We start from the raw sequence: 12,935 nt of genomic DNA, 5'->3' as shown, positions 1-12,935 counted from the left end.
AGGCAGTGTGATGTCATTGCGCAATTTCACTTCAATATAGGCACGTCTGGCAGGCTATAGCGAGGCTGAGCCACTACCAGAATATTCGGCTTGTAAACTGAAACCTTAAAAGGCATTCACTAGAACACTGCATTGTTGAATGTGAAACTGTAAAAGATTTTAGACCGCCTATTGTACCACCAACTAACTATTTCATCGAATCTGATGTACTGGACGACATCCTAAGAATTTATCGTCAATTTGCTTGGCCATTTTAAAGAATGAAGAATAATTTTATTTTTTTTATTTTTAAGCTGCATCTCTTATGAACCTATCCCAGCCCTTATGTCAGTGCACAGTAGAAAGCTGCATTTACATGTTCGTAAATTGAAACTATGTATAATGTAATGTAGTTGATTGTGACCATGTATGATTGTATGTGCTTCAGCCTACAGTTTAGACCTATTGTCATGTGTATGGTCCTCTGTCCTGGGTGACAGTGAATACCAGCATTATCCTCACTAAGACCCAATTGCCTCAGATTAGGCAAAATGTTAAGTAATTGTAAATAAAGATAATATTGTGTTCGACAACCCGAGCGTAACTCTGTAGTCTCCAGTGACAGCAGGATGCCTATATTAATAACAATAATAATAACTGCTATCCGGTACAGTACAAAGCTAGTAGGCGGGGGCATAAAGAGCTAGACCTCACTCTCCATGTGACACTAATAGGCAAGTACCTATCTAGACGTATTACCTTATTTAGCCTGAGGCTGGATTGGGAGCCAGGCCTGATGAAGACAAATTTGACTAAAGTAGTAACAGACCCCTATAACAAAATAGATTGAGCTATCAAAATGGGAGCATTGTTGCGGTGAATGAATAATTCACACAAAGTCCTGCATTGTTATTGCCGGTTAAAACTGCATATGAATAATAACAGTAGACATTAAATTCAACATTAAGAGGTTTCTATTTCGTTAAAGAATGCAATACCGTACAGAGCCCCATTTCATGGGGTCCCGTGAACCTCCATGAAATTCTTTCATGATTCCCCAGGTGGGAACCGCTGCCCTGACGTTTGTAGACTGAAAAATACTGAAGCATTTTTTTTTTTTTTTTTTTTTTGAGATATATACAAGAGTTGTTACATTCTTGTACAGCCACTAGTACGCGTAGCGTTTCGGGCAAGTCCTTAATTCTATGGTCCCTGGAATACGATCCCCTGCCGCGAAGAATCGTTTTTTCATCCAAGTACACATTTTACTGTTGCGTTAAACAGAGGCTACAGTTAAGGAATTGCGCCCAGTAAATCCTCCCCGGCCAGGATACGAACCCATGACATAGCGCTCGCGGAACGCCAGGCGAGTGTCTTACCACTACACCACGGAGACTGTATCCGTGGTGATACAGTGGGTGATCCGTGGTTTTATTGTGAATTTGTTTGGAATTTATTCTTCTGAATTTATCTTATGTTATTATATTCACGAGAGCCTAATACTGATCGAGCAAATCAGGTTTCTTCTGGCAACGTCATCAATGTCACCATCAATCAAAACTACGGTCGTAGTGTACACATGGTAGGAAGCGGCCTTCAGAAAGACAGGAACAGATGTTCCAGATGGATGAGCAATTTGAGTACTAGACCAACAACTCTGTATAGATATTAATAATGTCTATACCATCTGGTTAGCAGGAAATTAACATGTACGCTTATATATTTATTTTGAAGTGGATAAATAAAAAAATTTACTTATATATATATATGAAGAAACATTTACAAATATTGGCTAAAATACTTTTATACAACATATGAACAATAATTTTTTATGGGCTTATTAGCTCTAGGTAGTACAAATTAAATACAAATGTGGGCATGCCTCTGAGTTTCTTTATAAAACAAAGTAAATGTAGGAAAGTGTAATCAACTACTGCACTAAAAATCTTAGGGAAGAAAATTATGACAATAGCCTAAAAGAGAGTGCTGGACTGCATCAGTTCTTTAGCTATTGTATCCTGCTGTGAACGTTCCAACACTTGCTCAGAAGCGCTGCTCGAAAGAAAGCGAGAGGTCTTCCGACAGGAAATTAGCGACGCCTTCGGATAGTTCCTTGGGCTGAACTTGGAGTTATCTCTGGACATTAACTGCTTAAAAGATTTCCTGCCAGATCGAACCAAGAAACTTGGTCTGGAGTGTAGGGACAAGCCCTGACTGTGGCGTGGGTTTACAGGCTCGTGGGACTTTGGAGTCGTGCAGAACAAGGGTAACATTAGCTGTGAAGGCCCCGTCACCTCCGGAGACCGTCGGCGTAGTGTGTTGGGATTGTTGGTGAGGGGCGTGTGTTGCTGGTGGTGCGCTAGGCTGCCGGCTCCCTGCGTGATACTCTCGCAATTTGTCATCATTGGCCCTCTCCCAAAACTTTGTGAAGGACCAGGAACAGTACGCTCGTAATAAAATGAAATTATTCCGTTCTCTTTCAACATAACATCTGTTCCCTGGTTTGGGTTATAAGTCATTGCGTTGTAGTTTAGCTGATAGTTGTTATTCTCGTCACGCGTGTAATATGCGTTGTTATCCACAACTTTCTTGGGGCTTGTTTGTTTGCTATTTAAATAAAATGTAGAATATCCCCGAGAAGAGGTATCTGGAGAAGTATATGCCAGTAGAGTTTCAGTATGGTCCCAACTCGGGGGAAACAGTCTGCGACTTTCTGTTCCAAAATCCATCTCGAAATATAGCGAGAGATATCCAGGGTACTTTGCATCATAGAGAAACAGACCACAACCAGCAGCCGTTAATATTATCCCCGTGACCGTGGTCAGCCACCACGATAACCCCAGCTGCAGCTCCATGCTAGTCCCGCTCACCATCAACTTGGAGGGGATGTGAGCGCCAATACAGACGACGTAAGTGAGAGATGCGAGGGCCATGAGCAACCCCGTCAGCATGAGTGGGAGAGCAGTGAGCTCCGGGGCCACGGTGAAGAGCACAACCCAAATCCCCCACACGTACATGGCTGCCACCAGCAGGGAGGAGGTGATCAACCCTGCTTCTCTGAGACCGTCACCTAGAGACCCACGCCACGCCCTGCTCTCGCCGCCCAGCTCCGCCGTCAGGCACAGCAGGCCCCAAGGCCACCCTGCCCGCAGTGCCCTCCTGTGTGCGAGCATTAAGTCCATCTGCGTTGTCCATGATACCATCTCGTTCAGGGAGAAGGTCGGGGTGATGTAGGTGAGGTTAACGTGAGCGAGCCCCGCCAACACGCCCATAGTGCCCCCCACTGGTGGCCGGAGAGGTCCTACGCTCATCACCACCTCCGCCTGCCCCACCATCCACCACGACGACCCAAACACCACCGTCAGGACGAACCCCGTCAGGAAGCACAGGAGCACCTGCAACACAACCCATTATTGCTTACACCCACTGACTTAAACTTCAAAGCGGCAAGACCAGTTAACGTGCTCACAGACTTAAATAGGTGTGAAAATTTAAATTTGATAAACATGCATGAAAAGTTGTTTGTTTCCCTAGTCAACTAGGCCACGACATGGTAAAAGGATTCTGTAGAAGGACAGATAGGTTGCAATCTTTTTACAATGTCATGGCTTAGTTGACTAAGGCATGTGCGTGGGAACACCCACTGCATAGGTTGGAACCCTCATCACGCCTCCTACTGATTTTCTCATTAACACATCACGTTAGTGTGATTACTCTGTATGAATGTAGTGTGCCTGCAAGAACCATACATGTCAAACACCTTGAACAATACACAACCTAGATTCTCAGGATGCGTTTCTAACGCAGGTCCTAATGATGTAGGCATAACAGTGGTCTAATTTGTAAATTTGTGGTCTAATTTGTAATTTGTAAAAATCAAAAGAGCAAAGATACTTATTATCAGAAGTTTCAGATATCCAGAGAGACAGGCTCCCTCTACCTATGAAACATTTATGCGAGGTGTGACAATGATGGAACAGAATCAATAGTGACTCAAACCATCATAATGTGTTACTTAACGCAAGAAGCATTAAGTCAAGGGATGATAAAACAGTCGTTTGTAAAACGCCTCATTAAAATGTCTATGTAAACCTATCTAACAATACACATTTCCGGTGGAAGACTTGTGTAATAGATCATGATCTCTTAGACGATGTTGTCCATAGTGCAAGAGTTGGTGATCGCTATGCCATACTAAACAAATACACCACATGAAAGATACAGTTAACCTCCCTGATAACCTACACATGCGCTTCAAGCTCAAAATATACGATTGGTATCAGTCGAACATTTACCAATGTCAGTGCTTTATATGAGGATCTTGTTAATGAAGTAATAGTACTATGTCAAATGGATGAAACACAAGTGACTAAGAATAGAGGACAGGTCTGACTCAAGCTTTAAGTCCAGGCATGATCATGTACTACATGTTGCTGACCATTATACACCACACAAAACAACAGAGTTGCTCAATACATTTATCAAAGCTAACCGAGCTTTCAGAAAACTGAAAGAGCAGATACACAGCACCGGGAACAGTTCTTGCAAGGCATCAATCATGCAACATTAGACTAAATGTGGGCCAACATTAAGAGCTCCAAATCCCAACAGCTTACGCTGACATGCTACTTTAACAGCATGCAAGCACTGCTAGCATATTGAATCTGCTCCATAATATACATCTTGCTAGTACTTGTTAAAATGGGTTTTAATAAGTGCCCGTAGTTAAATGGGTCCAGATGATGGGAATGACATGTCACCATTTGAACTTAGAACGGCACTCAAGAAGGGCAGAGCAACTCCTGGCGACAATGGCATAACATACCCTGAGGCTTCTTGCCGACATACTCAATAGTCCGCTGCTTTAACTGTACAGACACGCCGAGATTGCCTACCAGATCGTTAGACGCAAAGCCTCAATCCCTGTACCCAAACCACACTAACACATTTAGGCAGATATCTTTAATTTCCTGCATGTGCAAGGTTATTGAGAGGATTGTTCTCAGTAAGCTAATGATGCAGATCAAAAAGTCAATTCGCTTCTATTTTTTTTTGTCAGGGGGCGAGTTTTTAAAGACGGATTAGGAGTATTTAAAAAACAGAACTGCCGTAGTCATCTGTAAGGGGGTTAAGAGTAGCTATAATGCCTCCTGTGAATTGGACAGTTCACAGGAGGCAAATTCACTCCTGTATATTGTGCTTCCCGTTGCCTTTTCAGGGAACTGTGTGCTTTCCTGTATTATGTTATGTACTTTACTGTAGTTTTGATGTTTCATGTTATTTTTGTTTGTGTGTTCTGTGTTTCCTGTGTTTTGTGCCTGTTTTACTTTGTCTTGGGTGCTGGTTTTCCGGTGCATTTATCTTGTGTATATATGTAAAATATATATAAAAAAAATGGTCACTCAATGTCTTGTGCGCCAATCACCTCGTGGATGATGTGGACGACTAATCAGAGTTATCAGCTTTTTCCAAGACAAAAATCAATATTAAATGTGGGAGGAGCCTTGTCCAGTTGCCCGCTCATCCAGCCGTTACATTGCCGGTTTTCCGGTCGGGCTCAAACAATATACACGCTCCCATCTTTTGCCTTTGCATAGCGAGAAAATGATTTTATGTCAAATACCAGACGCCACTTTGTTTAGCGAGAAGCGTAATGCGTATGGGGATCCATAATAAAACGGTTAAACTAACCCGCGATGTTAAGTTTGAGTCATGTTAGTTTGATAAATTTATTAGATTGTTGTTGTGTATGTTTAGCGCATCAGTGCTGTAATTACCATAGACGAAACATGGAGTTCCTCTGAGCCCATCATGTGCCTTTGATTTTTAAAATATCACTCACGGGGTGCTTGTGGGAGTGCATATTATGATCCAAAATATTAAAAACTTAAATTGGTAAACCATTTACATCTAAGTTTTTCAACATTACCAGCCGCTGATAAGCAAAGGAAGAGCGTCAACAAAAACATTTGTGTTAAGTACCAGGTTTGTTACAAGGGGCACAACTCTTTGGCTGCAATACTAACTGCACAAAACATGTACATAAAACATATGGAGTCAAATATTGTTGAAAAGAGCAACTTGCTTCGGAATACAGGAGGCGTGAATAGAATGTCAAGTGTTGCCGTGATATCAGTACACAATAACGAGGAAGGACTCACCACTATGAAGGAGGGCCAGTGCTTCTGCCTTGACGACAACAGCAGGAAGACGAAGGGAATGATGGGAACGAGGAAGACGATGATGCTGAGAGCAGTCTGGATGTGCCAGGCGAAGGCTGGGTATGGCAGCTGCTGGAGAGGGTAGTAGGTAGGGCCGCCTGCCTCTCGGGCCATCGAAAACCATCTCCACATCGAGCTTGCCGGTGTCTGTGCAACACTCATCATGGTGAGAGGCAAGCGAGGCAGGATACAGTGCAAGTCGGGAAGCACCTCTAACGGCTAAGAGGTCTAAGTGCACCAAGTGTGCACCACGAATTCCTGCGACCTGGAAATTCAAGAACATGTCATACCTTTAAAACTAACTAAAAGCTGTCTTAAGAAATATAAAGTTCACTTTCGCAGAGCGGTAGACGATTGGATCAAGTTAAGTGAGAAGGTGGAGGAGGGCAAAACCATTAGTAGTTTCAAAGCTTTATCCGACAGAGTACTGGAAAGACGGGACACCACGAGCGTAGCTCTCATCCTGTAACTACACTTTGGTAATTACGTCACTGAAGGCCTAACAACTATAACCAATGATATGTAGGGGTATAGTTCCTGGTAACAACTTCCTGGCCTTGCGAGGCATACACTAAAATCAATGTACATGTGCCAGCTGGGAGGTGTGCACCTCCGAATTCGAACAGCCACACAAGTAACCTTGTACAACAATACACACAACATGGAGGATATATTCTGACCTGACAGTCGTGCAGACACTGGTACACTTGAGCGCTAGAACACTGTGCTGGCCCACCCTGTTCTTCCTGCACCAGGTGAACAAGTAGTCTGCTGAACTTCAACCTGGGGTCGAAAGCTGTTTGAAGTCTCACATACCAGCCCATCCTCTAAACAAAGACTCAAAAGTGATTCCATGCAGCCGCCAAACCCCCTGTGTATGAATGAAAAACGGTTTACACACGACTCACAACTGATTTCGTTCGAACACTTCCGGAACAAGTGCTTCACTGACGAATTTTGTTAGAACCCAGCCCGTCCTCCAAACAAAGATCCAAAAGTGATTCCATACACCCGCCAAACCCCCTGTTTATGAATGAAAAGCGGTTTACACACGACTCACAACTGCTGACGTTCGAACATATCCGGAACAAGTGCTTCACTGACGAATTTTGTTCGAATCACAACGCCATAAATGCTTCACCCACGTACTACAAATACAAATAATCGCCAACAGAACCTAAACATCTAACCTAACATATGCCTATATATGAACAATATGCTAATATATAACAGTATTTGTTTATATTTGAGAACATTCCTCTTTTGAATGAACAGCATGTTAAAATTTAAGAATGCGTCTGTGGGGTCGACCGCTGGATGGACTCAACCCGTCCTCGACTCAAGTCCATTACATCCAGCGGTCGACTCCACAGACACATTCATAAATTTTTACATGCTGTTCATTCAAAACAGGAATTTTCCCAAATATAAATTAATATTATATATTAACGTTGTGCATATATAGGCATAAGTTAGGTTAGGTTAGGTGTTTATGTCCTGTTGGGGAATATTTGTATTTGTAGTACGTGGGTGAAGCATTTATAGCGTTGTGGTTCGAACAAAATCAGTCAGTGAAGCATTTGTTCCGGACGTGTTCAACGTCAACAGTTTTGAGTCGTGTGTAAACCGTTTTTTCATTCATAAACAGGGGGTTTGGCAGGTGCATGGAATCACTCTTGGGTCTTTGTTTGGAGGATGGGCTGTGGGAAAGAGTGACTAGAACCAACCCGTCCTCGATCCAAGTCCATTCAGCCAGTCCTCCAAACAAAGACCCCAAGAGTGATTCCATGTACCCGCCAAACCCCCTGTTTATGAATGAAAAAACGGTTTACACACGACTCAAAACTGTTGACGTTCGAACACTTCAGGAACAAATGCTTCACTGACTGATTTTGTTCGAACCACAACGCTATAAATGCTTCACCCACGTACTACAAATACAAATAATCCCCAACAGGACCTAAACACCTAACCTAACCTATGCTATATATGCACAATATGCTAATATATTATATTATTTTAAAATTAACAATTAAAATTAAATTATATAAAAATTAAAATATTAATTTATATTTGAGAAAATTTCCGTTTTGAATTAACAGTATGTAAAAATTTATGAATGCGTCTGTGGGGTCGACCGCTGGACGTAATGTGACTTGAGTCGAGGACAGGTTGCTTTCCCAAATGCTTCACCCACTTACTGCGCATACAAGTAATTATCGGTGTATTCAATGTCCATAAATAACAACGGTGGTATTTTTATAGTATTACTCAACTTTCAGTACTTTTGAAACCCGCACGCGCTTATTTTGGCGAATGTGGTCGGTTCTAGAGACGATATATGGAGTATATTTAATAATTAATTGTCTTGGGACAGGCAGCCACTGTTTAACGATTTCTCGCGATCGTCGTCGCCCTTAAATCAACAGCACTGTTATCAGCCTGGTCTGAGTAAAACTACATTGCAGATGATGGTAGGAGGGCGATTCCATTGTTCTCGTTCTCTCACGCTCTCTTTCTTTTTTTAAACTAATATTAGGGTTAATTAGGACCCTCAGTTGAAGTGCCTAGTGAAATTGCAGGCAAAAGTTATCCTATTCCTACCTCAGTTCATTTGAAGCCTGCTCCTGAGACTAATTTGAACCTAAAAAAATGATATTATTATTTGAAACTAAGTAACTATCATATAAGGAATAGGTATCTAGTGAAACTACAAACAAGAACTGTTATCCTACCTCATCTCATCTGAAGCCTGCCCCTAGATTTTTTTTTAATCATCTTTATATACGGTAAATCTAAGCAACAATCATATAATGAACAGGATGAGCCAGTAGCAAACTGTGTGCCAGAGCCTTCATGTGATCGGTTGACCTGATCTCCCACGTATCAACCTGTTGAGCGAACAAGTTCTACTCACTCACTCACTCACTCACTCACTCACTCACTCACTCACTCACTCACTCACTCACTCACTCACCTCACTCACTCACTCACTCACTCACTCTCTCTCTCTCTCTCTCTCTCTCTCTCTCTCTCTCTCTCTCTCTCTCTCTCTCTCTCTCTCTCTCTGATATGATCACTACGTACAAAATAGTAACAGGAATTGATAAAATCGACAGGGAAGATTTCCTGAGACCTGGCACTTCAAGAACAAGAGGTCACAGATTTAAACTAGCTAAACACAGATGCCGAAGAAATATAAGAAAATTCACCTTCGCAAATAAGAGTGGTAGACGGTTGGAACAAGTTAAGTGAGAAGGTGGTGGAGGCCAAGACCGTCAGTAGTTTCAAAGCGTTATATGACAAAGAGTGCTGGGAAGACGGGACACCACGAGCGTAGCTCTCATCCTGTAACTACACTTAGGTAATTAGGTAATTACACACACACACTCACTTTCTCTCTCAAATTTGGACAAAGGAGTTTTCCGGGTCCTATATACATTATTGGTGAGACCCACTCTTGAATATGTATTGCCAGCATGGAACCATTACCTGAAAAAGGACAAGGAGAAACTAGAAAAGGTTCAAAGATATGTAACAAGACTCGTTCCATAGCTGAGGGGATTGAGCTATGAGGAAAGACTGAGAGAACTAGACCTTACTATACTGAATGAAAGGAGTGATAATTGAGAAATTATAACATATAAGATTCTAAGGAAAATTGGCAAAGTAGATAATGCAGTAATGTTCAAAGATAGGAACATACATGGAAACTAGATGCAAAAATGAGTCGAGACATCAAGAAGAGCTTTTTCAGTGTTAGAGCTGTCAATTAATGGAATAGGATACATGTGTTAGTTGTTGAAGCTAATTAAATTCAAAATTTTAAATGTAAAAATGATAAAAGCACGAAAAAGGAATCATTGCATTAATCTAAGAACATTCTTAAGGCTAGGGGCCGCACTTGACCCTGCAAGCACATTTAGGTGAGTACACACACACACATTCATAGTGTAAAAAGAGACACTGGAAACAGGAGACCTACCAGAAAGTTGGAAGACAGCTAATGTAGTCCCAATAAACAAAAAAAGGGTGATAGGCAAGAGGCACTGACCTACAGGCCAGTTTCCCTAACATTATACCATGCAAGATGAAGGAGAAGATTGTGAGGAAAAAGCTTGTAGAACATCAGGAGAGAAGGAGCTTTGCAATACACCACCAGCATGGGTTCAGGGATGGTAAATTGTGCCTTGTGGGTTTAACAGAATTCTATGACCAGACTACAACAATTAAGCAAGAAAGAGAAGGATGAGCAGACTGCATTTCCTTAGACTGTCAGAAAACCTTTGACACAGTTCCCCATAAGAGGCTGTTACAAAAGTTGGAGAAACAGGCATGAATAACAGGTCAGGTACTCCAGTGGATAAGGGAGTATCTAAGCAACAGAAAACAGTGAGTTACTCTCTTGGGTGGCTTAACCTTCACCAATCGGTGAGTTACTGTGAGGGGAAGACCTCAGAGTGGCGAGATGCCTCCACCATGATTATGCCTTTAGTGCTGGGAAGACGGGACACCACGAGCGTAGCTCTCATCCTGTAACTACACTTAGGTAATTACCAGAATCCCACAGGACTCTGTACAGTACTTGGACCCATCAAGCTTCTGAAATTTGTCAATGATCTTCCAGAGGGTATAGACTCGTTTCTCTTAATGTTTGCTGCTGATGCAAAAATTATGATTAGAATTAAGTCTTGACAAACTGGAGGAATGGTTTAGAAAACGGCTACTAAAGTTGAACTCGAATGTAATGAAATTAGGTGAAGGGAGCAGGAGCCCAAACACAAAATACCATCTGGGAGATGAGCTTTTTTGGGCACATCATCGAAATATCTGGCAAGATATTTCATTATATATATATATATATATAATATATATATATATATATAATATATATATATAATATACTGTATATATATACATATATATATATGTCGTACCTAGTAGCCAGAACGCACTTCTCAGCCTACTATGCAAGGCCCGATTTGCCTAATAAGCCAAGTTTTCATGAATTATTTATTTTACGACTACCTAACCTACCTAACCTAACCTAATTTTTTCGGCTACCTAACCTAACCTATAAAGATAGGTTAGGTTAGGTTAGGTAGGGTTGGTTAGGTTGGGTCATATATCTACGTTAATTTTAACTCCAATATAAAAAATTGACCTCATACATAATGAAATGGGTAGCTTTATCATTTCATAAGAAAAAAATTAGAGAAAATATATTAATTCAGGAAAACTTGGCTTATTAGGCAAATCGGGCCTCGCATAGTAGGCTGAGAAGTGAGTTCTGGCTACTAGGTACGACATATACATATATATATATATATATATATATACATTGTGACGGTAACGCGTTGGTGTTCGGCTGTTTAAGGCTAGGGGTATGGCCTCGTCACATAGTTATAAAAAAAAATAGAAAAACTGGAACTTCGTCTGTGGTAAGGTAAGGAGAAGACACACAAAACACAAGTAAACTTTAACAATGAAATTTTAATTACGTTAAATAAATCAAAACATGAAAATAATGCACAAACAAATATGTATAATAAAATCAATCAAAATAATAAGAATACTTAAATGACACAATGAAAAGTTACGTTAAGGCAAAATAACAAGAAGTGCATACAAAAGTTAAGTGGGAGGTGCTGGAATATTGGCTTAAAGCCACCACCTCTCTCAGTACACGCTAACGTCTAGCTGGGAGGAGTGCTGGCCGAAAGCACTGAACATTCTGAGACTGATGTTGGGGCGACCCCAGACATCAGGTAGTATTGGGGGCGAGTGCAGGTGCAGCCAGACCGGCGACCAATCAGCGGAGCCGTAGCGATCAACGGGTAGTTTGGTGATTTGGGTCCGAACAGGTGGCTGGCTGCATACGTTTTTGCTCACCCTGGCAAGCCTTGCTGGTGTTGTTGTCGTTGTTGGACATTTCTTCCATAGTCTTTTTATATAATTGTGAAGACGTAATTATGGAGGGAAGAGCAGGCTCAATCTCTTGAAGGAGATTATCGTCACAACTCTCCCCCGAAGCCTGCGGTTCTGGAAGAAGTACGTCGTTATGTGGTGGAGTAATGGATGGAGTTGCTTCTACTTCATAAACTCTGGAGAGGGCATCGGCTATGGTGTTGTCAGAACCCTTGATATAGCGGATCTCCAGGTTGAAGTCTTGTAAATACAGAGCCCATCGTAGAAGACGCTGGTTGGTGAATTGGGCTTGATGTAGGAAGCGGAGAGGGTTGTGGTCTGAGAAGATGGTGGTAGACCTGGCGCCTTGTAGGTACGGAGCGAAGTGTTGGAGGTTCAGGACGATGGATAGTAGCTCCTTTTCAATAGTGCTGTAGTTCCTCTGGTGTGGTTTCAGTTTGTAGCTGTAGTAGCTGACAGGTAGAACCTCCTCGCCTCGTTGTTGCATCAGGACACCACCAACGCCGGTACCACTGGCGTCGACATGAAGGACGAAAGGCTTGGTGATATCTGGAGAGGCGAGAATGGGGTTAGAACAGAGGAGGAATTTGAGTTGTTCGAAAGCAACGGTTTGCTGCATGGTCCAATTATACCGTTGCTTGGGACTGGTTAATAGAATTAGAGGTGTGGCGACTGTACTGAAATTCCTCACAAACCTACGGTAGTAAGAGGCAAGACCAAGGAAGCGCAGGAGCTGCTTCCTGGTGGTAGGCTGTGGATACTGTAGGATGGCTTGAGTGTGTGAGTCTAACGGAGCTATGCTGCCAC

The 12,935-nt window shown here is 42.0% G+C and overlaps 1 protein-coding gene across 1 annotated transcript; it reads right to left on the bottom strand.

Moving 5' to 3' along the window:
- Window positions 1-1,729: 1,729 nt before the first annotated feature.
- LOC138358837 (uncharacterized) lies at window positions 1,730-7,028 on the bottom strand. Its single transcript, XM_069317141.1, has 3 exons — window positions 6,881-7,028; window positions 6,141-6,465; window positions 1,730-3,374 (listed from the first exon to the last, which is right to left on the bottom strand). The coding sequence occupies exons 2-3, from the start codon at window positions 6,363-6,365 to the stop codon at window positions 1,953-1,955; spliced, it is 1,647 nt and encodes a 548-aa protein (XP_069173242.1). The 5' UTR covers window positions 6,366-6,465; window positions 6,881-7,028; the 3' UTR covers window positions 1,730-1,952.
- Window positions 7,029-12,935: the final 5,907 nt, after the last annotated feature.

Source organism: Procambarus clarkii, chromosome 86, assembly GCF_040958095.1.
Source record: "Procambarus clarkii isolate CNS0578487 chromosome 86, FALCON_Pclarkii_2.0, whole genome shotgun sequence".
Taxonomy (NCBI): Eukaryota; Metazoa; Arthropoda; class Malacostraca; order Decapoda; family Cambaridae; genus Procambarus; species Procambarus clarkii.
The sequence above is the reverse complement of the archived record's forward strand: the minus strand, read 5'-3'. Positions and strand labels throughout refer to the sequence as shown.

Bases quoted from the DNA above. Each gene is read 5' to 3' on its own strand.
- LOC138358837 (XM_069317141.1), bottom strand. From the start codon at position 6,365: ATGATGAGTGTTGCACAGACACCGGCAAGCTCGATGTGGAGATGGTTT. The intron at 3,375-6,140 runs GTGAGTCCTTCC...GTTGTGTTGCAG, and splicing joins ACTGGCCCTCCTTCATAGTG to GTGCTCCTGTGCTTCCTGAC.